We start from the raw sequence: 25356 nt of genomic DNA on the forward strand, positions 1-25356 counted from the left end.
TTTGTCTAATATAATTTAAACACTTTTAACCTGTTTGATAAACCGTTAATTTGTATATACCATCTTGATTCTGTTAACAGTAACTATCATATTAGTAAAATTACTGACAAGAAATAGTAATTATAATAATTTACACATTTTCATTTAAAGCGACTAGTTGACAAACTTAAAATTATAATTATTACCTACTCAGGAACAATGTTTTACACACACATTTGGAACGGTAAGATGAAACCGAGAAAAGGTTTACACAATGTGTCTTCAATATTTAAAAAATTATTAATTATATCTTTAATTGCAAAAAAAAAAAATGATGTACAGTATGTTTAACTAAAATTTATACAAAAATGTACACTTAAATCTATACAAAAAAATAACTGCAAACTTCTTCAAAATAATCTGCATTTATCACATTGTTGTCATTAAAATTATTAATATGTAGCGAATTAAACACATTACCAAGAAGCCACGCACATTCATTACTTAGATTTATCGATTTGTTTTGAATTAAAATATGTCTTATGATAGGTCCTTGACTTTTCAACGCAAACAAAAATGTATTTGCTGAATTATTACTTTGGTCTAGAGCTATGATATTACCAAATGTTCTCAAAATAGGTATTAAAAATTTTATGTCAACTAATTCATCGTCGGAATGTATACTGTTTAACAAATGTCGCATTAGGTGGTCGTCGTGTAAAGCGAAATCTTGTCTACAGCTTATTTGATATATAATCCAAAATGATTCTTTCCACGTTTTTGATCGTTCTAAACAAGTTTGCAGCAAATCGTTTAGTATCTCTATCCTTAAAAAGAAAATAGGTACACAATATTTTTTATCAATTTTAACTGTATGATTAAACAAAATCTAGTCACATACTTCAACTGAGAAATGTAGGTTTTAAGCATGAGTTTCAAAGCATAAAATGTGTTTTGAATAACTTCATCACATGTTGAATTTTTTAAACAATTAACCAAAGCTTCAAAAAAGTTTTGATTTTGGAGTAAGACACAAGCCGTTTCACTCGAATCACTTATGTTTCCTAAAGTCCATATAGAAATAGACTAAAAAAAAAAGAAAAATACATACTTTAAATAAACGAACAAACCATTCTACATGGTCATAATTTTTATTTCTGTAAAGCATATTTTTGAGCAAGAAATGCGCTTCTATTGTATGTCAACCGTATGTAATATGGTATGCAAGTAATGGTATGTAAGTAGGTAAAATTTTAATTTTTTTTAATAAACGGTTATTGTATTTTTATATATTTACTTTTGTGAATACCTATTTTGAATGAGAAATATTTTAATTTTAATTGGGACACATTGAAATATAATAATGTTAATGTCATTAACATCATTATAAACAGTACATAATATATATATAATTTTCAGTTTGATACTTACTGATATGTTAAAGTTTAAACTGTTTATATGCACCATTAAGTACGGAGTAATTAATTTAGCCAACTTAATGCAAGTTTTATTATCACCTAAAGACATGTTACAAAAGCATTCAAAAGCTGCAAGTTGTAAAGCATCGTCATTACCTAGAAGAAAATAAAATTATTAAAATATATTTTCAGTAATAATTCAAAAGTTTAAATGTATTATTGAACTGTAGCAAACATACTTGACGTGTAGTGAAGTAACGAATCGAATGCTCCTTGTACTCGAAAAAATTCCAGAATAAACTCTTGGCCATTAAGAAACGCGTGTTTCAATAATTTTAAATGATTTCTAGTGATTGTTTTTTTCTTTTTAATTTCCAACGCAATATTGTGCACGTCTTGAATAGTAAACGTATCATTTTTATCATCGTTCTCGTCAAATGTGATTCCACGTCTAGCGTTCAAAAGAATAAGTTTATTTTTTTCACGATGAACATTTACATCATACCGTATTTTCTCTTTAACTCGAATCATTGTAAAATTTTATAAAAACCTATAAATAAATATACAGTAATTAGTGATAGAAACTACCAAGCTCTAATGTTTAAGTCAGATTGTCCTTTACATTAGTTTACAGTACTTATGGAATTTATTTTAACGCTGTCTAGCAGTTGACTTATAGACTAGGCATTATATTTCCATATTTGCAACAAAAAAAAACTATTCTTTAGAAGATAATACAATCACCACATTTGGGCCAAAAATCTACTTACAACATATATTTTGAATTTAGCGATCGATTTAGATTTTTGAACATCATTACTTTAATCTGTTCAGGTTATAAGCCGTAATGCGATTATTTAACTCTTAAGCACCAAGGTACAATATTCTAAAATTATGTTTATACACGATATTCAGCTGGATCTATGACACTGCATTATGATGTAATAATACACAAGATTCTTTTGCAAATTACTATATTGTTGTAAAATACGAGGTCTCAGAGTAATAGATTTTACATTTCATATGTCACTTGGCCATTCGATGGTATTTTGAAATTTGACTACTGTCTACTAGTTTTCTTATCACTTAAAAATGTACTACCAGTTTTCTTATCACTGATAACTTGTCGGTATCTGTAACTGTTCAAACATAAATGATAGATAAGATTAGGTTTTTAAAAAATCGATCCTTGGGGTTTGGGCAGTTGGATCTGTGGGAAATTTCAAGTCTAAAAAAACTGAAAACGACGTTTTAAACCAAAGTAAGACCAGGAAAAGATACTGAAAATTTGCTGCTGCTGAATTACTATAGCCCTTCGATGGATACTATTTTACTATTAGGTACCATTCAGTTGAATAGATTTGCTATTAAAAACGAGCATTACTCGAATGATTTTCGTATACGCACTTTCGTACACGAAATGTTATAAACACACACACACACACACACTGTAAATAAATACTTTTTACCTGAAAACTAAGGTACCTTTAATAAGTGGTGCGGAAAGAGGGCAGAGCTCTAGTCGCCTCTTCCGGATTGATTCTGGCATGCTGCCATTGATGCTTTCCATCCAACTTCAGGCCTCCGATTATAAATAGTCTCGGGAGTCGGGTCAATTATATTGCCTAGTAATTGACTATAATAAACGGGTTAATAGCTTGAACGCAAATACTAACACTAGCAAAAACCCAGAGCCGCACTTTGGCTTTTTCAGGAGATGCGGCCTTTATTACAGTTCACTTATTTGCTTAAAGACACTTAGTTTTTATTACCATTAGGGAAACGAGAGAAAAGGTAACACTTTTCAATTAAGTAAAAGAAAAGTAACTCAAATGAATAAACACACAAAAATATGTAATGTTTATAAAACAATGTAAAATCAAAAAGACAGCTAATAATAGTATGCTAAATACTCCCCTCGTTTACGGGAGAGTGCAAAAATCTGGGCCAAGCCCAAGAGAGTGCGACCCGACATAACAATTTGTGCGGCTTTAAATAATAGAAATAAATATAAATGTTCGCTGTATAAACGCTTTAATCGTTTGCCATTTGGCCTAGATATATTGCTTAGTTTCATAATTGTATTATTTCTAGCTCCTACTACATAATAATATCCACGATGAAAATCTACAAAATTACAGTAAGAGAGATGGTAAAACATTTGAGTCTTTATCTGAATTCACCCCATAGGGGTTTTGGGTAATATTTGACTTAGCAATATTCTTCGTTACATATTTTTTTGTTTTCTGAATAAACATCTCTAGTGTTCAAATTGGGGGCGGGGTGGGACTGAGTAACCCAACTATTTATTCAGTAATTGTTGCGTACTCTTACTAACTTTTATAAGTGCTGGGTTAGGTTAAAGTACACAGACATAACTAAAAACAAGTAGTATGCACTGGCTGTTTTGAGCGCAGCACTGAGCTGTCGATTGAGAAAATCGTATTTCTTACACATTTGAGCTAGGTATGCTATCAATGTGTTTATGTATGATAAATAAGTCCTTTTTGATTACTTTTAGCGATTTTGAATTGTTACGGAATGCCGAAAACGCTTTTTTTCTCGGACTTACTCATCGACAAATATAGTTATTGTTTTTTATTTGTTCTCGATGAATTGAGTAACAACCGAAAACATCTGTACTTCAATGTTTAGAATGGGAAAAATATATACTGACAAAATAAATATATAACTTTAAAGTTTCGTTATATTCGCTGTAGAACAACACATGTTGTTACATGTACGTTTATTTTATTCGAGTCTGTGTATTGTTGGTTGTATATTGTAGGTGCTGTTGTACTGCGATGCGGTCGTTTCACATTTTGTTATTGGCTGTGAATGCGGTTGTTTTTATTTATGGCGACCAATGTGAAGCGTTGCCGGTGTCTAACTTGGCCAGATATGAGTTCTTGAAAGACGTAATGGCCGCCGACGACGTGTGGATGCCTGTTCTCATTCAGCAAATCAAGCGGAACCAAGACGGCGAAAAAGTGATCATAGCACCTGGAAACTACGACCTGCTGGAAGACTTGGAGGTCAGCACGGAGATCGAACCGTTTTTGGTTTTGAACAACTTGATCGTCAGCGGCGGCTACAAGGGCACGGCCGTCGATTACGCCGTGTACGTGATGCGCACCGCGTTGACGTGCATGACGCTCAAGTACGTGTCCCTTCTGATGCACCTGACTACCTACCTGATCGAGTTGGGCGCTTTTTTGGCCAGGTACGTACAAGTGCGCGTCAAGTTTCTCGCCAATCTGCTGTACGAGCACATGGACGTGCTGGCGGCCTTGGACAAACGCCTGTTAATCGTGACAACCGTTTACAGGAAGATCAAAGATTTGGCAAATCCAGAGCTGGGAGGCAACAAAGACCTCACGACCTTGTATTTGACTAATACTCGAGACACGCTGAACAGCCTGAGTCAGGATTCACACAAGATCTTATGCGAAACGTGCACCGAAAATCCGGTGTACCAATACTACGACAAGCTTGGAGTGAAAATCGACTTCCGTATTTTCGACGATAGTGAAAAAGCAAAAGTCTCGTTCAATGAGATAATATTGATGGCCACTAATACCGAAAAACAGATGGGTAAAACTTACTCGGTTTTGCCGCTGACACAAATGAAATTGGTACTCTGGGAAGACAACACTGAACCATACGAAGACATCGAAGATACTACTGTTCAGTGAATCTAATAATACGGAAACTGCATTTGACAACCCGCTTTTAGTGTTTATACACCTATATCTAACAACTACTATAGACAGCATGATTTATTCTAATAAAATATACATTACAACCTTAAAAATGTTTAAAAGTTATAAAAATAAATTTAGTAATTGAAATCTACCTACTCGGTATTAAAAATATTTTTTTGCAGTAGCGTATTTACAATTTTTCATCTAGATTTTGGAGGGTAATATGCAAAACAAAATAATTTCCCTATGACTCCCTTATCTCGTAAATCTTGCAACTGTGGCCGGATCAAAAAAGGTGAACCGTATTTTTTTCTTTAAGCATAATGCTGGTAACAGTTTGTTTATATGTATTTTATATCAATTTATAAAAGTTCGCTTGATAAAAAAAATTTTTCTTTAAATCATTTTTTCTTAAAACATGTTCGTTAGGTGAACAAATTATTAAAGTTTATGTGACATTTTTTCTAAAACTTCTTCGTTAACAGGAAGAGTTTTCTATTAACCAATTAGATTTTAAATAATATATTTTTAAAAGTAAAGGCACAACAGATATATCACCCTAATCACCCACTGTAAATAGGTACGCTACAGTTTTGTTGTAGCTTGTAGCTATAGTCAATACCTTTGTGATGAGCGATACAATTATTTGGAGAACTCAGTATAACAAAAATATCAGTTTCAGGTATTATTTAAATAATTAGGATTCCATAATATAATGCAACCGCTCGGTTACATCATGATTTATCTCAACATCTGGGTCCTAAGCGGGAACAACATTTTTAGATTCGGGGATAAAATTATTGAATTAGTTTAAAAATTGAGCAAACTACCGGTTAAAATCTATAGGAAAAAAAAAAGAAATTATGATTTCAACAAGAATCAACTATATTCACGACAGTTGTACATGTAAAATAAAATAACGCTTTAAAGTTAAAACTATTATTATAACTTATGTTAGAGATGTTTTTGTACAATTTTTTATATTTACTTATACGATCGTCCCTTTAGACATGACCGCCTGTAAATCGAGTGTGAGATGAGACACACCATATTATTGCAGGCAAATCGATAAATCAGACAAGAATTCAATCTTCACAAATATTTTCCACAACACGAATTGTTATTATGTTTTTAAATTGGCGCACACACATGTGTACCGATTTTTGAAAATTCTACGGGTCGCCGTTTGTCGTTTTAGTATTTTGTGTTGACTTGTTTTCAATATTTAAACACTAAAACAAACATCGGGGAAGAACATAACAAAACAAAAAAAACATGGTAAAGTAAGCTTTTGATAGTTTCTTTGCGAACATTATAGTATTTTTTTTCTTGCCCGGTATCGGTTGGAAACAATACCGATATTATATCATAATAATTTAGACAATAACAACACAATATGCTTGTTGTAAATTATATTTTGATGGCCATTTTTGTGGTGAATGAAATTTCAGCCGCGCCGTTCGTTCACAGTGAGAGGATGAAGTTCTTCACCGAGATGCTGCACGTCGACAAGTTTTGGTTACCAGTTTTACGGAACAAGATTAGTTATCCGACCGCCGACGTCATATCGGAGACGGCGGGCAAATTGCTGAAAAATCTGGGCATAAGCAAAGACCTGTACGGCCATATCGAGCCGCTGTTGGTCGTGGACGGCGTCGTCCACAAGTACAACTACACGAGCGAGGCGTCCGAGTTTGGCATGTTTGTGGTGAGAACCGCGTTGTCCTGTACGGCCATGCAACATTTGTCGTTTCAAGCGCTCATCGTCGTCGAGCTGATCGGTCGCTCCGAGCCCAACGCCGACATCTACCACGTGGCCCAGGCGTTTAGCAACCAAGTGGTCACGTACATGGATCAGTTGGGTGTGCTCGACGACCGGTTGAACGTGCCGTCCAAAATCTATTGGACGTTGAAATCGCTGTTGGACAAGTCCGAAGACGAGATAACCACGGCGTTGTTCCCGCTGGAAGCCAAAGACAATTTCGCAAACAACAAAACCGTCATGGACACGGTTGTCGAGAACACGTGTACCCTGAAAACGTTGCAACATTATCATTCGATATTGGGAGTCGACGTGGACGATCGGATTCTCAACGCGGACGACATCGGCCAAATCGAAACCGACAGCCTGAGAAGTATGTTGCAGTCCAGTAAGAATAAACTCACAGCAATGTTGGATCATCTACCAACAAAAACGATGCGTCTCATACTTTGGGAAGATCTGATTGGTGTTCCAGTGCATAATTAATAATTATAACGTTGTATCGTTTTTGAGCAGAATTCTTAGCCATATTATCAAAATCGGTAACACTATTATATATATCATTGAATATCTGTTTTCCATTAAACACAAACATGTCATATTATCATTTAAATGTGTACATTTTCAATAGTTAAATCAAATACAATTTAAATTACAGAATATGTTTTTAATATGATGTCATTCAAACTTTAGTGTACACATTATAAGTCGTTAAATGAAAAATTGGTCTTTATGAATTGCTCATTCGGACGATAATCAAACAACAATAGACATGTTATAAATACTTTATATCGTACACATGCAATTTGTTTGAGATAATATACTTGTAATATTTGATTAAAATATAGCAACTCTACATAAAAGGAGTATCACTCGATGGTGTGCAATTCAATGAAATATAATGTAATACAAAGATATTATTAATTGAATACCATCCAGTTTATCGTGGTGCTGTATTGGTTCTATAAATGGAAATTAATAATAATATAATGTTTTGTGATTTGCTTAATTGGAACCGTCCTAAACGATGACATTCTTCAGTGGCTTTATGGTTGCCATCGACAACATAGTATTACATTTTGTGTAATATACAGGGTGTCCCATTTTAAAATACTAATCGATTTTTCTCTAAAAATAGTAATCCAATCAAAAAGTTGCTTATTAGAGACTTTTAGAGTACAAAGGGGGACGTTATAAAAATAAAAAAATAGGGTCCAAAATTCAAAATGGCTGACTTACGGTCAAAAACGTGTTTTTTTTAAATAGAAACCATGTATTTTTTGTTAACCAAAGAAATGTTCTTATCAAAACTAACAACTTTTGTAGGAAATTTTTTTCGGTAAAACCCATAATTTGTAAATTAAGTATCTTTGTCTATTTTTAGTTTTGTTATTTTATTTTAATGCATATGGCAACCTTGCATGTGTGGTAACCATGGTATGTGTTGTAACCATGGTATGAGTGGTAACCGTGGTATGTTTATCATTATCTTTATCGATAAGGTTATCCTCTTTTCTGTGTATCACAAAGACAAAAACTATGGTTACCACACATACCATGTTTACCACACATACCAAAGTTACTAAAAATACCATGGTTACCACACATGACAAGGTTACCATATGCATCAAAATAAAATAACAAAACTAAAAATACTTAATTTACAAATTATGGGCTTTACCATTTAAATTGTGGGTTATACCGAAAAAAATTTCCTACAAAAGTTGTTAGTTTTGATAAGAACATTTCTTTGGTTAACAAAAAATACATGGTTTCTATTTAAAAAAAAAACGTTTTTGACCGTAAGTCAGCCATTTTGAATTTTGGACCCTATTTTTTTTTTTTTTATAACGTCCTCCTTTGTACTCTAAAAGTCTCTAATAAGCAACTTTTTGATTGGATTAGTATTTTTAGAGAAAAATCGATTAGTATTTTAAAATGGGACACCCTGTATATTTTATAAGTAAACAGTAGTACTTCAATAAAGAATTTTATTAAATAATAACAATAATTATTATAGAATTCAGTAGGCCCTTTCGTTTTTGAAGAAAATTCTAAAAACGAATTGGTTTTGTTTTTTAACCAGGCATGTTTCATTAAATACTGCATTTCCAAATGTTTAACTGTAAATACTAAGCAGTGGACAGCAGCTGTTGATTTATGCACTTGGGGATAGTACCCCCAATGTTTCGTTAATTGTCAAAGAAAGGCATTACATGATGACAGATTATTTAATTTTAACGAATTGTTTTTCTAAAAATTAATTAATTATTTGTATATACCTACTATTACTTATACCTAAAAATAGTATGCACATGAAATGTATATTTTTTATAACTGTAGGCATCATATTAATTAGTTAATTATATTATAATATAAGTATAGTTTATTATATTACTTAGTTAGTTAACTGAGTAACATAAAAACTATATGAATATTAGCCATATAGTTGTTTTAACCGATACACGTATAGTTTATATTATATAGCAAAACCATATTTTCTTGCAAAATGTTTGAATCGCGTTCTTCTTTGGCGAGTACATGTTTTAATACAACAACATATGGATACGATATCCATGTTATTTATTTACATTATAATATAATTTTGCTACACTACGAACAGTAAATAATATTATAGACAAATTTTGAAACATAAACTAACTAAATCCTAGCTGTATTTTATTTGTCTGTTATTGTATGATTTACCGTGACGCACGAAAGTAACGCTCAATTACAAATTACACAACAAAACAATAACATAATCATGCGATTTGCTTTTAAAATCTTATAAAAGGTAAGCAAAACTCATAAGAAAAAATCCATGTATCAAAAACAAGCAGAGAAGAAAAATGATACTTTACAAGATAAACATTTATTAACACTATAAAGAATTAATCCACATAAAACGGATAACCATAAAAACCGCTTAAAGACAATTGTTTTTGAATGCGAAGTAAATCTTACCTAAAAGACTATTTGAACATGGAGATCTATAAAAAATCCGAATTATTCAGATTTTAATTAACGCTATTTCGATTTACAGGGGTGCTTAAGGTTAAAAAAAAATAACCGATGACATGTCTAATAATCCTGAGAATTAATTTAAAAAAAAAAGGTTTCTTAGGGAATGGCTTAAGTTTAAATGACGTTGCGGACCTGTTCATAAAATGAGTTTTGACATATCAGGTGTCAGCAGTGTCAAAAGTAAAATGCATAATAGTATAAATTGTGTATACTATATTTGAACCATGTAGGACATAATATGTTACATATATATCTAATATTTAAACGTAGTTCCATACATTTTTTTTATTTTGGTATTGTATGGTTTTTATTCTTAATATTTTGTTGTATAAATTGTATAGTATAAATTGTGTATACTATATTTGAACCATGTAGGACATAATATGTTACTTATATATCTAATATTTAAACGTAGTTCCATACATTTTTTTTATTTTGGTATTGTATGGTTTTTATTCTTAATATTTTTTTGTATAAATTGTATAGTATAAATTGTGTATACTATATTTGAACCATGTAGGACATAATATGTTACATATTTATCTAATATTTAAACGTAGTTCCATACATTTTTTTTATTTTGGTATTGTATGGTTTTTATTCTTAATATTTTTTTGTCTAACTGCCAAACACATTGAAAACAATGATATTGTGATCTGTGTGTACGATTTGACGACAATTTTATCGAGTCAAATCAAAAATATCAAAGAAAAAAAAATGGACCAATTGTATAGTACACTTTGTTTTGCTTATCACATCGTCATAGGAAATTATTGTTTTACCAAGTGTGTGAGCAAATTCAACCGCTGTATGTATAATATACCGAAACGTATGTTTACACACTACACGACAAACAAACGTAAAAAAATGAATACGACGAAACGTAAGGCTTTTTGTAGCGCAAAGGCTAGTGATGTGTACTCCGTGTACAACGATATGATCATGTTTGGCGCGTTGACTTTTTGGCTGGCGTTACTGCACTCGCATGGCCTTTGCCGGGCCATGTCGGTGGTCGGTCATTCGCAAGTTTTGGAACTACTCACCGAAGTGCTGGCTCAGGACACTATGTGGGACCCGGTGCTCCGGCAAAAAGTGCTCGCCAAGGACGTGCCGTGGGCTGCCACCAGACTGATAGAGCCGCTGAACGACGACCAGAACGGGTTGGACCCGTTTTTGGCCATCAAGAGCATCGTGGCTTCCGGCGGATACTCGGGCACCACGGTCAGGTACGGTTTGTGGTTGTTCGGTTCCGCGCTGACCTGCCTGACGTTGAAACACATGTCCGTGCAGACCTATCTGATCATCGAGATGATCGACCGCGGCGGCGGCGTAAAACTCTTGAAGACGCACACCGTCAAGTTGGCCAACCTGTTGGTGAAATACATGGACATGCTGCAGGCCGTCGACTCTCGGTTGGCGCTACTGTCCAACTTGTACAGGTCGATCAACGGCATTCTGGCCAAGCAAAAAGGTCACGGGTTTCACGAAGGGTTTAGCGCGCAGGACCTGAAGAAGCGGTTCGACGAAGGATACGAACAGGTCTTGGGCACCATTGCCGACTCGTGTGTCGTAAGCGGATTGCAAGAGTACTACCTGGAATTGAAAATCGACCAAATCGACGGTCGAGTATTCGACGAGGAGAAAAAACACGACATATCGCCGGACGACATCAAGTCGATGTTGGTAACCACCCAAGATACGGTGGCACGACTGTTCGACGAGCTGCCGCTCAGCGAGATGAGCCTGCAACATTGGGAGGATCTGCTCGCTTTACCGCCAGTCGAAATATACACCGAAGTAATATAACGCCTTAAATACGAGCAGACCATAACGATCTTCAATGATTTCTTTATTCCTGTGTTTGAAAATAGCTTCTAATTCGGTTATTAATACCAAATGATAATAGTCAATGAATTATACATACAAAAACAATTATTGTTAACTATTGACAGTTAAATTATAACAAATTTAACACTTACAGTTTAACCATGTCTCAAGTTATTTAAATAAATACATACATATTTCAGTTATACTGTTTTTGGTATTATTATTTATTATTATTCTTCACTATAAAAAATATGTCGCTATTGTTACGTCTTAATTGAACGTTCATTGTACGATGGATAAGTACTTTTAATAATGACATACATTATTAATAATACTAAAAATATTTCTTGAAATAAAACTATTTGTGTAATGCCAATTTATTCGAATTATTGTTATTTGAAAATACGGTTACTTGTAGTTATTATTTGTTATGTTATTACATTTTCCCCAGATTTGATTGAAGTATAAGAATTATCAATATAATTAAATTTTATTGATGTTTAGTTATAAAGTAACTAAATTTAGTGTTAAACTTCAGTTATAACATTGACTAATAATTTGAAATATGAGCGTTTTAGTAACGCACCATACTATTCCAACTTAAAAATGATTGTTCAGGTAAAATAATTAATTCAATTTATTTTTAAAGACACGTATAATTTTATTATAAAATAATGCTTAAGTTTAACGCACATAAAAATTTAAAATACATATTATTACAATAATTTCAGCTTTATAGTTTTAGTAAATTTTGTACATATTTTTTTTTTGTTTCGATAATATTGAATTGTTATGAATTTAAAAATATTAAATGTATAAATACTTAATCTATTTTTACATCAGAGTATAATAAGATCGTGTATAAATTAAACTTCTAATAATATAATAATAATAATAATAATAATAATAGGTAATAATACAACAGTAATTATCAAGTAGAAGGCGCCTTAAACAAAACTGAATGATTATCACGGCACTATATATAAATATAATTTAAGTCATTACTTATAAATTGATAAGCAATTACTAATATTTAACGTAGTGTCATTTATATTATTTTGTTTTTTCTGAATGACCTTAGAAGTAAATGATGTTATAAATGAAGGGTGAATTTCAATTTTAAAATTACGTTTTTTTATGGTAACATTGATGTTGGTAACTCGATTGCAGTCTTTTCTTTAACAATATGGTAACTACTATCATGACTTGATTACAAACACAATAATATTATATAAATAAAGACATTGATCACTTTTTTACATTAAAAAAAAAATCCATAAACCGCGTTTATCTAATATTAGAAAACTTCTTTTCGAAAATCAAATCCGAACTGATCACACTTTACTCGGAGCAGTCTACCCAACTGTGGTGGTCCACAATAAAACACTGTGATTTTTCCTTTCTTTTGATCTAACAGCTGCTTAAACACTTTGTCCCAATTCGGTCTGCCGGCGTTTGTTCTCGTTTTCAATCCGGTGATCAAATCTCGTTTTTCCTAAACATTAAAATAAAAATGTTATAAAAAAATAAATATAAAAATAAAGGCGGCGTAACCGTTGGTTTTTAATTGTTTTACTTTTTCGTGTAGCAAATCTAACGCCAACTGAAGTCCGACCGCTTTCATGTCGGTTTTCTGCAACGCTGAGGTAATGTACATGTGCATCTCTAAAAACCTCTCCATGGCACCACCGAGCTCGGCTTGTTCGATTTCAAGTTGCGATAGCAAATTGACGAACCACTCGAATGATCTCTGGTCGCGATTAATCCAAAAGAAGTCCACCTAAAAATAATAATCGAAATTGTTTAGAATAAAATTACTTTTCTACGTAGACGACGACGACGATCGGAGTTGGGCAAAAAAATCCACAAATAAACTTTATAACCATTATGTCCAACAGCGTGTGCCAGCAAGGTAGGAATGTCGAATGGAGATATCCCCTCCCCGTAGGTTAGGTTAAAATTGGCTTAATATTATTCTTAAAAAATAATGTTGTTATTGACAGACCATCGACCCTATTCGTGTCCACGCTTACTATAAAAATACAATATAATTTTTTGTTCATAGTTCGGTTTTTTTTATACTTTTTTAGAGGATACGATTTCAACGGAAAACATGAAATAATAGTTTATTTTTTTTTTACAAGTTTGCATCGAAGCGTTTATTTAAAAATGATTTTTTTACTTTTATTTATTACAATTCCTAAAGACTCGTGACTTCTCCGTCCCCTCTATGGCTTGACCCCACTGTAATGGCCGTTTTAAAAAAATTAAAATAACAGTTATTTAAATCCAATTCCACTTGTGGGCCGGTTTTTTGGTATATAAATTAGTAATCGGGCTGCCTTTAATATTGTCCAGTCCATTTCAACCCCCGCGCTTGGGTATTAACGAGTTCGAAGAGTGGACAAAAATCGTATTTGAACAATATTTCAATATGTCATGTCATAGTAAAATTATAATGCTTATTGGTTGGGTTATTCGTAGACTTTGTTCAGCCAACACCGACGACGTGTACAGTTTGTCGATAACCGTTTGTTGGCCGCCCTCACCTTCCTCAGGTGCATCACCGTAGGAGGTATTTCGCTGACCCACGGGTATTTACACTTGGGGCACGTGTGCCTGGCCTTCCAATATCTGTGCATGATCGATTGTAGAATGGACGCAAACGGCGTGACGCCAATGCCCGTGGCTATCATCACCGCGTGTTGGGCTCGGAATATATGACTTGACGGTGCGCCGTACGGGCCTACCAAGTAAATCTAAATGGAAATAATAAAAAAAAAAAAAAAAAATCATAATACCATTCGTCAGGTATACCGATTAAAAAAAGCGGGGCACTGGGATCAATCGCCTCACTTCTAACGGTTTGCCGACGGGATAATTTATCGGCGATCGGCCGCTGTTGTCCTCGTCCGGCCTTTCGTTCGACTTGTTCTCGTTAGTCACGAACTCCATGCTGCCAATGTTGGACGCCTGAAACGATACGAGGTATTGTATTTGATTTTTTTTTTTACCGACCGTTGGAGGAACGTACGTTTTCCATTGTGATGCTGTACGACGACACTTTGTTCTCGCAGTTTTCCAAGCTGGGCGTCTTGAACGCGATGATGGTGGGTTTGTGCCTCATGTACCGGAAGCTCTGCGCCAACGATTTGTTCTGAGGGCTCAGGTACGCCAGACCCAGCGACTGTAGTCTGGCTCTCTTCATTTGACACTCGTCGAAACTCTTTTCGGATTCCGATCGCATGTAAGTGCGCAAACTGACGAAGAAAACAAAAGGTGATTTTGAAAGAAAGTTGTCGAACTAGCTAAGAAAAAAAAAAAAACAACAACAGGCGCAGTCGCAAAAGAAAATAGGTATACGTACGCCAAAAGGCGTTCTCTCTTTTTGATCCTGTTGTCCATGTCGGGCATAGATAACGATTTGGACAACGGAGCTTTGTTGATCAGCACGAGTTTATGAAGATTGGTGTTCTGCACTTTCTTCTTCACGGATTTTCTCGCATCTGTAAAGCAAGCAGAGACCGTTAACAAACAAAAATACCGTTTACTGGAATTCCAACGGCAAACTCTGGGCAGCCATCCACCCCGAACTGACTTTTGGATTTATTACAAAAAACAAACGTAAAACTATACCGTTAGGTTTTGAATTTCCAGACACGTTATCACTATCGGAGCCTCTTATCTGAAAGTCTTCCGGCAGACTGCTAAAACTCTGATTGGTGTAGCTGAAATCTCCGCCTCGTTTATACTTGCCTTTGGCCGATTCGTCAATGGTCCTTCCCGAAAACGTTCTTTGCAATGTTCTACAAAAAAAAACTGTTAACGTTCCAAAACAACCGAGATAACAATCGCTCCATGCAAAAAGGGCCTAAGACACCATTTTATAAAAAACGTGTTTATTACAGATTCGTTATCACTTTACTTAGACGCATCGATTCATGTTAAAAAAAATTAGTTCCGTTACCAGAAATTACTAAGAAAATTATTGATTTTTGTAAAAAGGGTCTAAGTCCACCATACTTAAATGCTAATAATCTGGACTGCATTTGAAAATAATACTATTGTTTACAGAATGTAATTTTACTGTTTAATATCTATTAACATTGATAAAGCCCTTATATGTTGTTTATGCATTTTGAAACATATCAAACGTTTTTTTCATTTATCCAAAAGTTTAAAGTCAAGGACTGAGGCCCTTTTTGCATGAAGCGATTTATATGTGAACAACGCGATTCGGCCAGTTTCACTTGGTGATTTTACGTTAAGCCTGTACACATCATATGAACAGTGATCCAAAATGGCGAAACTGGCCCGCGGATTTCCTACGGTAAAATGTAAGTATACGTTTGTAGTTTTTTCATTGTCGACGATTCCAGGGTGCCGACGACGGACGAATTGTCGTTGACCGAGCCCGGCAGCTCTTCGTTGAGCGAGTGCAACTTGTGCTGTTCTTGTTCGAAGTACGAATAAAGCCTGTTGGTCCATTCGCCCACGCCCCGTATGTGCAGCCACATGTAATCTGAAAAACCGTCTTGCGAGTATTAAATCGGACAAGTCGCGCGTGTCGCCGTTCTCTTACCTTCTTGTTCCGGAGCGCTGCTGATCGTGAACGGGTGCCATTCGTACTTGGCTATCACAGGTATGTTGACGAACACGTAGTCGCCCGGATGGAAGTCAAAGTGTGGCGGCCTCTTGATGACCAAGTGCGTGACTTTCGACGGCAACAGCAAGCCGGAACTGATGTAGGTCTTGCCGTGTTCGGACCGCATCAGCGAGAAACGGTAGAAACGCTCGCACAGGTAAATCAAACCGGGCACGACGAACCATTTCCAAAAATTCGGACAGTGCACAATCAGCAACAGGAAGAACGGCACGTACAACAGATGCGTCCAGTAGAAGATCTGAAACATTACAATATTATAGCTGACAATAGCCGGCAGCGGGCGCGACACGTCCGTGTTGTATAATAGCATAATATTATGAGCTGACTTCAAAACAGCCTCCTCGGCGCACAAACGGCTGAGAGCAAACGAACATGACCAACAGTATGGCGATCAGTAAGACGCCCGTGGGATTTGCATACCCGTCGATGAGGCCGAACATTTCTGGATCAGTTGTGAATAGCCATTCGGACACGGTGAAGCCTTCGTAGTTTAAATTCGAATCGTATATGATGACGGTGCCTATTGAAAAAAAAAAAACGAATTATGCATTCAAAATAATAACATCTCGTCAACGTCTTCGTTTCGATCACTCACTGAAGTTCAACAGGTGCATTAGCGAATGAAGCAAACTGTAGCCGAATATGAAAAATCCGGTGATTTTATGAAAATATATGTGTTGGTCCAGCGGCAAAAAAGAAGACAGCCCTCGCGTCCTCAGGAACGTTATGCAATGTCTCAACATGAGCACGAGCACAAAGGTGCAATTGAAATTTAAACACTGGCCTGGAAAAAGTCATATTTTTTATTTTTTTTTATTTAGTTCCTGTCCGCATTGTATTGTCGGTTTGTGTTTATGTAATAATTATCTATGCCGACCGTACCACAAGCTCTTGCTAAGATCGTATATATATTGGAATTTCTGTACTGATAAATTCTGGTACCGAACAGAACTATGTTGACTAGTACGTAAACGTTTAAGAATATCAAGTATACATAATTGTTTCGCATGTACGGCAACGACAGTTGATAAGGCCGCAGCGCAGTCAATTTGCCCATGACCGAGGCCGGCGGCTGTTTCGGTTTCGGCGGTACTAGCCATCGGTCTATGCTGAAAGACAATATGGAATTTGTTTTTTATTTTCTATACAAACCAGTATTTAAACAAATACTAATATATGGTGCACTAATCGTACGAACCGAAATAATTGTAAAAAATGCGTTATTCGACGCATAATATGTAAAATATGTTATACGGGCATTATACTGCTGTGGGTATAGTGTTCACTGTATAACAATTATTATTTTTATTGTTGTTCGGTATTTACCTTATCGACAGGTTTTCTAACAGACCATTGTGTTTTTGTAGCTGATTTTTTAGTGCTTCGTACGTAATGGCACCTCTCGATTCACTGTCGGCGTCTTCGAACAACGCCATGGTCAAGTCTTCCACTTGATCTTCAGAAAATTGCATACCGTTTTCTTCCATACAGGCACGCATCACGTGTTGTAATTCACGGTGTTGTATAAGACCGTCACCTGTGAATACATGAATATACATTGTATCTTTTTTATATAATTATAATTTAAAAAAAAAACAGTAAATAAATAAAAGTGTTGGTTACTTGCGAAACGTTTCAAAATTATAAATGGTAGTCACTTTGGGATCGAGTCCATACAAAAATATTATTATTAAGAATACTAGTGAAATTCATAACAATGGAAACTAAGAGATACTTTGTTAAAAAAGAAAAACACTATAATATAAATATGTAAAATATACATTAACTAAGTTAGCAGATAACTAAAATATTATTATTTTTTTTTAACCGTTCAATTTATGAATGATATGCATTGACTGGCGTTTAATAAGAAACGAATGGTCGTTACCATTGCTGTCAGAAAATCATCAAATAAACTTGATGATTATTTTAATAACAACAATATCCTTCTTACCATCCAAGTCGTAAACTTTGAACAGAAATCGAATTTTATCATCTGGCGTTTGACCTGCAAACTGATGCATGGCGTCGAGGAACTCGTGTAACGATATTGATCCTGAGTTGTCTTTGTCAAATATTTGAAACACTCGTTCGGTGAAGAATGGCTGTTTGAAAACCAAAACAGAACAATATTAGAATATAACATACTGTCGTATTAACATATTGAATATTATTTTACAATGTCATAATAGCTTGGAGAAATCAATAAAAAACAAGTGATTTACGAGAACTCTTTTCATAATTTTGAACAATTTTTTTTTGCATTTAGAGGCATAGGCGAACATATTGGGGAGGGGGGTGTAGGTCTGATCTTCTCTAAATTTATAAAGTTCCCTAAAAAAGGCTGGAATAAGTGTAGTAGAGCTCCCAAGCGATTTCTTTCATTTTTCTAACAATATATAAAAACGGAGTTCAAAAGAAAATGTGTTTAGCTAAACAAAACTAATTTTATTATTAATAACATAAAATTAGTGTTCACATCTCCTATTGTTTTTTCAGTTAATACGTGTGTATTAAGTGCTGTATGTTATTGTTTTATTTTTGTCAAAAATTGTTCTATTACGTAAAAACATCAAATTTGCGTGTATATTTTGTTTTTTATAAATATCTAATAAGTTTATTATTAAAAAGAAATGAATTAATAATGTTAACATAAAACTTGTGTACCTACATGAGAATACACTAAACAATGTTTTTAAAAGAAACGGAAATATTGCCTATCTTTGCTACTTAATAAACATTTTCTTTCATCAATTAGATAAAATGATTTTATAATGATGATAAATCATTGTGTTTTTTTTAATCGTCACATAAATCAGTTACTACAACTAATGGCTTACGTTTTTTGTGATTAAAATCTTATTGAAATCATCTCGTTTGATTTCCATTTCATCTCCAACGGTCTGCCGGAACAACTGCTCCAGCCACATCAGGTTTTCGCTGTCGAACCCGGATTTTACTCTAAGTGAAATCAATGCACAAATTATTATCATGTATGTTAATAATAATAACAGATGAATTTCAATAAATTGTTATTCCCCTAATGGTTAACCATCGATATTTATCCTTTTTAAAAAAACCTTTTAAATTAGTAATCAACTTCAAGTCTGTAGTTCATAATAAATAAACTACATGATATTTTTATTATAAGAAACTTATTGTATCGACACTATTTTAAGTTAAATACTTTGATACTTCTAAGAAATAATATTTTATAAACTATACAAAGTTAGTAATTGATATTTTAAAAAGTTATTTGTATAATTTTTAATGTTTGCATTGTTTATACTTTGCCTAAATTACTCCTCTTTGGGGTTACCCAGTTGAATATTATAGTTGCGCAAAATTTCATTAAATCCGATTACATAGATCAACCTATTAATTGAAATAAAAACGTTACTTTTATTACCCTGTTGTGTTTGTTAAAGTAAAAGTAAAATACTTTATATATTATATCATATTTTTATACTGTTTAACCGCGTAAATGTATATATTGAAAACAAATTATCCGACACGAAGTACATAAATCTAATCGTTGATTATTATGTAATTCCAAAAAAAACATGTTCGAGTTAAATTATTTGGCTTTGGTAGTTTTACATAAATATAATGTTACCTGGACGAGTACGTGATGGAAGACAGCAAATCCATCACTTGTGTTGGTGTAATTACTCCGTCTGAATCCTTGTCGACGAGACGGAATAGTTTTTCGACAATCTTAAAAATAATTGAAAATACAAATTATTGCCTACTCACTGACTTGCTTAAAGTAAACGAACTTCGACCAACAGAAATCGCAGCAGCCCAATTAAATCATGTCCAGCCACGAATTTTGCACTAAAAACCGTGGCGTGGTACCAAAACAAGATTAGTGTACAATATTGTGTTAGGTATTTTATTGATATTAACGTTGAACACGGTTATTTTTATAAACAAGTGGATAATGGTAATACCTCTAATATGAATTATTGATAATCATCATAACATTATACTGAATAATAATAACATATTATAGATCACTCCCGTGCCCGTTAAACGAAACGGGCCGTTAATTATAGTTTTATCAAAACTAAATGGAAAACAAATACTGATTGAGTTTTATATATTATTATTTATTTGTTTTACATTTCACCATACTCAGAGACGTCAATATCAGTTACTATATAATAATTGTATTATTATCCCCACGGAAAAATATAATTACAAAGTTTGAGCAATTTTAAAAATTTAGTTATTTGGCATATTCTAAAATAATGTATTAATTCCACAGGTTTGGTCCAATTTATTCAAAAAATAATTTTAACAGTGTAGTAATAATTAAATGCCATTATTCTTTACGCATGAATATAATTATTTATGATAAGTATATTGCATAATATGCGAAATATGAATTTTCAAATGTTCTCAGTGTTATATCATCCATTAAATATATCAATAAAGTAAAATAAATAAACGACAAACGCACAATAAACAAAAAACATGTAATTCGTCAATTCGGTTGGCAATAATAAAAGCGGTTGTTTATAAAGAAAACAGTTTTGATGGTGTTACAATACATTTTAAAATGTCATCATGTTGGTATTATTCATATAAGTTATTAACCCAACTTTTGAGTATTTTTATTGCGAGTGTATCAAAATAATAACAACTTACTTACAAAAACTTTCTTTAATTGTATCATTATTCTGTATGTCACTCAAAATTCGATTCGAGCGTTCTCGTTGTGAGACTTAAAAATTGTTAACGAGTATACACTATTAACCACTGCATTTTATAGGTATATGAACGATCGAGTTTCGAAAATAATTTTTTAATCGTTTTATCAGTAAAATAATATTAGTTTTATTTTCTAAAATTATATCCAAGATAACTATAAATTAATCTACAAGACGATGATCAATTGTTATTAAATTGCATTGAAATTACTCAAAAGCTTATTTATAGAGTTTTTTGGCAAACAAGTTTAGTCATAATATTGTTCAGAATGGTTATGAACTGTTTTCAAGTAAGCCAAATGTTATCACAATTTTTTAAACGCTTATTGTTTAAATTTTTCAATTTAACGTCATCTGGAGAATTTTGACGTAAATAATTTTGGCCCTGTCAGCTCAATCTTCGTTCTCTAGGAAGTTAAGGAGGTTTATTAACCCAATATATTATGTTTTATACTTTACAATATCTGCACCAAAAATACGGATTACGGATCGGTTCATCTCTGTTATTAATTATTATATATTTTACATGAGCTAATAAACAACGTTTTGGAGAAGGGGCCAACTAATCAAATCGACCAACATTTCTAGGTTATTACCACGGTAACGGTGTTACTGATGACGCTGAAAACAGTGTCAGGGCGGAATGGACTCGGACGGACATTGTCGGAAAACCAGGACAGTCCTGCGAAACAGAAATCGGATAACAGAACCATCGAAATCATCAACAAATTGGTGCAGATCGCGTTTGACGGTTTACCGTCGTCGCCTATGGTACTCGTGGTGGCTTACAATTGGTCTGACGTGCCCGAGGATTTGTATCGTCAGCTACAGAAGAAATGGCATAGCGTTTACATGATGGACATAGATCATTTGTTGATGACCATCGGCGACGCCGGGAGTACGGCTTGCCAAAAGCCTCGACCAATCCCCGGAAAGCCTCCGCTCTTCGTGGTGTTCTTTTTAGGCGACGAGACCGAACCTGTGGACCTGCGGTTCAGTTGGATTTGGAATCCTGACGCTTATTACATCATAGTGACCGATCATTTCGACTGGAACCCCAGGCAATTTGCTAGCGCCATTTGGCAGAACGAGTCCATTTACAAGTAAAATATCGTCTAAGTTGATTTCATAATATATTGTACTTGGAATCGGTTAGTGCTTGTCAAAGGCTTCATTAATTGTGTACATATTATTTACGAAAATGTTAAAAAATAATCTGTATAAATTTACTGACATAAGGGTAACGAAAATCTAAAATTCCAAACGAATTCATAAATAAAATTGTTTTTATTTTTACAAGTTTTTGGACTACCGTTGACTCGTGTTAACAAATTTCCAATTATAGTCTTGTGAAATAAAACATTAGTTTGATGCTAATACCTCCACTGCACGGAAGTACATAAAAACTTGGTTATGTCTTAATATACAAATATAGGACCCGGGTACTTCCATTACTAATCTCTTATCTCTAAACTTGTGTGACACATTCATGTCAATAATAAATGACAAGGAAAAAGTACTCAAGATTCAAACTAGTCATTGTGAAAAAAAATATGAATCGGAACTTTACATTTTGTCACATTTTACCAGAGTTAGGAATTTTGGAAATACCGCATTTGCAATGACATACTTCAATTATTGTTCACTTTTTTCACAATATTCAAAAAACGTTTTCTTTTTCCGTTTCAACATGTTCTCACTCATATTCGATTTGATGTTACAGAACGATCGTGTTAACTCCGTCTTCGGTGAAGTTGTATAATCCGCTGGACAACCGTCTTTATGATAGCGAATTTGCAAACATACCGCTTGGGTCTTTGCACACCATACCGGACTTGATACAGTCGCGAACGAGTAACTTCCAAGGGAGACCACTGCGAATGCTGATGAACGTCCGAATGCCTACTGTAATACGAGGGGAAGGCAACGGCACGTTCATTGGAATAGACGGTAGTTTCGCCAACGTGCTGGCAAAAACGATGAACGCCACTCCGGTTTACTTGACTGAAAAGTATTACGCCAAAATTTTCTACGGCAACAAGAAATACAACGGATCGAATTATGGCACCATGGCGGCTGTCGTCGACCGTCGTGCAGAGCTCACGGCAAACGGTCATTTTCTTAGGGACTATGGCTGCTACGTTGGGGAACTCACTAGACATGTAAATATATCCACAACATTGTCAATTTCTCCATATCGTTTTCGATGGGGGGGAGGATGGAATTATATATAAAACTATTTAAGTGGAAATTCGAAATAGAGGTTCACGAGAATTAATTAACGGCGAAGAAATCAAATTAAATTATAAATTTGACTTTCACAGATCACAAACGACAAAGTATGCTTGCTAGCGCCGAAAGCTGGCGTTATGCCACCAATGATTACTGTATTGAAGAGTTTTCAATACGAAGTGTGGATAATGATGGCGGTTACATACATAGTGACTGCGCTGATATACTTTGCGGGGACTACGTTGAACACAACTCACACCGGACCTACAGGATGCAACTTGGGACTGGAATTGTACAGAATGTTTATCGGGGCACCTACTAACAGGGCTTTTGCCCAATCAGGCCAGAAAATGTTGACTTTGTTTTGCTTGCTGTACACTGTTGTCATTTTAAACGCATTTCAGGTAATGATTGTGTTTTAAACCTCAAACTCCAAAGCCTCCGAAGCATAGCCATTAAAATATAGTTCATACTAAACGACACTTGTATTTTCAGGGGTCATTAGTGACGTTTTTGAGTACGCCCATGCACTATCCAGATTTAAACACTTTTAAGGAGTTGGAAAAGTCGGATGTACCGATTCGTACCTTTAGTTTAAGCTTTAAAGAAATATTAACCAATGATCCCAACCTGCGAAATCTAGCCTCTAGAGTCGAAAAATGGGAAAGCCAAGTCGATTTGAAAAATTCGGATGGCTATCACGTCGGATTTCAACGTGTCAACGTATTCAACCTTGGACATTTCAAAGATATTTTTTATTCCGGCAATAAGACTAGACCACGTGCGTTGCACACCATGAACGAATGTTTAATATCATATTATATATCCTACGTTGTTCACAGGTTGGTACAATGGAAAATGTGAGATAATTCTGTGTAGTTATTTTTTTTTAAATTGCGATTTTGGACAATACAAAACGTTGTTCCGGCCTAACCCTATTATAGTTATCTACTTTGTAGGCACTCGCCGTACAAGAAGAGGATTAACACGGTATTGTCGTGGATAGATCAAGCCGGATTAGTGACCAAGTGGAACAGCGACGTTACTAAGTATATTTTTAACGAGTACAGACTCGTGAATCCAAAGGATCATGAAAAATCTAAAGTTTTTACCGTAAGAGATTTGGAAGTGGCGTTTATAATATTGTTTTTCGGTTTAGTTCTCAGCTTTTCAGTGTTTGTCATAGAGCTACTGATTTGTAAAAAGCCTATCCAACAATCACCTCAGCATCTACCGTTTATACTCTAACCGACATTTATAATTTAATAATTTAATTTAACTAAAATGATAATCATTTTAATAATGGTATGATATAACAGAATTTAGTGGCTATTATAGTTTTGTATTTAGTGTCAATAGCTTTAAAGCAATATGTTGTTATTATGGTTTTTAACAATTATATTATGGTAGTATATTATGTGCGTTTAAAATGGGATTATTATTTTTTGTATATGTTATGTGTTCTTTTGCAGAGAATGAGAGCGGTCGTGTTAAAGCTGTTTACCATTTACGTTGACCGAAAATTAAAAAAAAACACAAAATCGGTTAAAAAACATTAAACATTTTCCAATTTGTCAATCAATGTCTAACTATTTTATATGGGTTTTTGGAAAAAAAACGCATGCGCCTAATTGAATATTTTAAAGTATTCGCTTTTAAGTGCAGTTCCAACAGCTGCTACATTATAATAATTATTCATAGAGGTTAGGATTTTTACAACACTTTTAACTATTCATCATATACAACATAATAACACGAGCGAGACGCATTGCCCGAAGCTTCACAGATAATAGTTTTGTAAGGATTCGACTATTTAATGTATATTGACGTATAGGTTTACACAAACAACTACAAAAATAATTGCTTTCGTGGTTTTAGATGGTGTAACATACAACATTTTTGTATTATGTCGATATGACTAGGATGCTCGTGTAACGTTGCACAATTTTAACTATTATTTAGAACTCATGGAATGGAAACTGTTCTATGTTAAATCCTCGGGGTTTTTTTTAATAATGTGTTCGGCGCT

General features: G+C 34.1%; 5 protein-coding genes across 9 annotated transcripts in view; 3 read left to right on the forward strand and 2 right to left on the reverse strand.

Annotated features, from left to right (window-relative positions):
- Positions 1-267: 267 nt before the first annotated feature.
- Positions 268-3214, reverse strand: LOC126843087 (uncharacterized). Of its 3 annotated transcripts, none has more exons than XM_050580399.1 (6): positions 2883-3212; positions 2168-2536; positions 1637-1947; positions 1411-1553; positions 881-1065; positions 268-806 (listed from the first exon to the last, which is right to left on the reverse strand). In XM_050580399.1, exons 3-6 carry the CDS (start codon positions 1926-1928, stop codon positions 362-364), a joined length of 1065 nt encoding a protein of 354 aa, XP_050436356.1. In that variant the 5' UTR covers positions 1929-1947; positions 2168-2536; positions 2883-3212; the 3' UTR covers positions 268-361. The 3 variants fall into 3 exon arrangements, with proteins under 3 accessions (XP_050436356.1, XP_050436355.1, XP_050436358.1); XM_050580398.1 differs by having other exon boundaries at positions 2867-3212; XM_050580401.1 differs by lacking the exon at positions 2168-2536 and having other exon boundaries at positions 2867-3214.
- Positions 3215-4122: 908 nt separating this feature from the next.
- LOC126843282 (uncharacterized) lies at positions 4123-5197 on the forward strand. The gene is made up of 2 exons (XM_050580698.1): positions 4123-4620; positions 4726-5197. Exons 1-2 carry the CDS (start codon positions 4136-4138, stop codon positions 5090-5092), a joined length of 852 nt encoding a protein of 283 aa, XP_050436655.1. The 5' UTR covers positions 4123-4135; the 3' UTR covers positions 5093-5197.
- A 5602-nt stretch (positions 5198-10799) lies between these two features.
- LOC126843297 (uncharacterized) lies at positions 10800-11894 on the forward strand. Its single transcript, XM_050580723.1, has one exon. The coding sequence runs from the start codon at positions 10824-10826 to the stop codon at positions 11691-11693; it is 870 nt and encodes a 289-aa protein (XP_050436680.1). The 5' UTR covers positions 10800-10823; the 3' UTR covers positions 11694-11894.
- A 612-nt stretch (positions 11895-12506) lies between these two features.
- Positions 12507-25356, reverse strand: part of LOC126843259 (NADPH oxidase 5) — a 69317-nt gene continuing 56467 nt past the window's right edge. The window contains exons 5-20 of one of the 3 annotated variants that reach the window (XM_050580656.1): positions 19997-20097; positions 19221-19341; positions 18335-18485; positions 17707-17917; positions 17263-17489; positions 16976-17164; positions 16707-16900; positions 16297-16618; positions 16062-16236; positions 15351-15520; positions 15082-15220; positions 14749-14974; positions 14571-14687; positions 14264-14473; positions 13291-13494; positions 12507-13209 (exon numbers count right to left, since the gene is read on the reverse strand). In XM_050580656.1, coding sequence (XP_050436613.1) covers positions 13012-13209; positions 13291-13494; positions 14264-14473; positions 14571-14687; positions 14749-14974; positions 15082-15220; positions 15351-15520; positions 16062-16236; positions 16297-16618; positions 16707-16900; positions 16976-17164; positions 17263-17489; positions 17707-17917; positions 18335-18485; positions 19221-19341; positions 19997-20097 — 2955 coding nt within the window. In that variant the 3' untranslated portion in view covers positions 12507-13011. The remainder of the gene's footprint in view (positions 13210-13290; positions 13495-14263; positions 14474-14570; positions 14688-14748; positions 14975-15081; positions 15221-15350; positions 15521-16061; positions 16237-16296; positions 16619-16706; positions 16901-16975; positions 17165-17262; positions 17490-17706; positions 17918-18334; positions 18486-19220; positions 19342-19996; positions 20098-25356) is intronic. The other 2 variants (XM_050580657.1, XM_050580658.1) reach the window with 2 other exon arrangements.
- On the forward strand, positions 22994-24578 carry LOC126843260 (uncharacterized). The gene is made up of 4 exons (XM_050580660.1): positions 22994-23257; positions 23420-23731; positions 23823-24169; positions 24287-24578. Exons 1-4 carry the CDS (start codon positions 22994-22996, stop codon positions 24573-24575), a joined length of 1212 nt encoding a protein of 403 aa, XP_050436617.1. The 3' UTR covers positions 24576-24578.

This window comes from Adelges cooleyi, unplaced genomic scaffold, assembly GCF_023614345.1.
Source record: "Adelges cooleyi isolate 19-005CV unplaced genomic scaffold, UGA_ACOO_1.1 ACOO_flye_CR_arks_rails_tigmint_CR_PRNA_574, whole genome shotgun sequence".
Classification (NCBI taxonomy): Eukaryota; Metazoa; Arthropoda; class Insecta; order Hemiptera; family Adelgidae; genus Adelges; species Adelges cooleyi.

Coding starts and splice junctions, on each gene's coding strand:
- LOC126843087 (XM_050580401.1), bottom strand. CDS start 1,928: ATGATTCGAGTTAAAGAGAAAATACGGTATGATGTAAATGTTCATCGT. Junction 1,554..1,636: donor GTTACTTCACTACACGTCAA/GTATGTTTGCTA, acceptor ATTTTCTTCTAG/GTAATGACGATGCTTTACAA. Junction 1,066..1,410: donor GTTTAAACTTTAACATATCA/GTAAGTATCAAA, acceptor TTTTTTTTTTAG/TCTATTTCTATATGGACTTT.
- LOC126843282 (XM_050580698.1), top strand. CDS start 4,136: ATGTACGTTTATTTTATTCGAGTCTGTGTATTGTTGGTTGTATATTGT. Junction 4,621..4,725: donor TTGGGCGCTTTTTTGGCCAG/GTACGTACAAGT, acceptor AACCGTTTACAG/GAAGATCAAAGATTTGGCAA.
- LOC126843297 (XM_050580723.1), top strand. CDS start 10,824: ATGATCATGTTTGGCGCGTTGACTTTTTGGCTGGCGTTACTGCACTCG.
- LOC126843260 (XM_050580660.1), top strand. CDS start 22,994: ATGCCTACTGTAATACGAGGGGAAGGCAACGGCACGTTCATTGGAATA. Junction 23,732..23,822: donor TCATTTTAAACGCATTTCAG/GTAATGATTGTG, acceptor TTGTATTTTCAG/GGGTCATTAGTGACGTTTTT. Junction 24,170..24,286: donor ATATCCTACGTTGTTCACAG/GTTGGTACAATG, acceptor TCTACTTTGTAG/GCACTCGCCGTACAAGAAGA.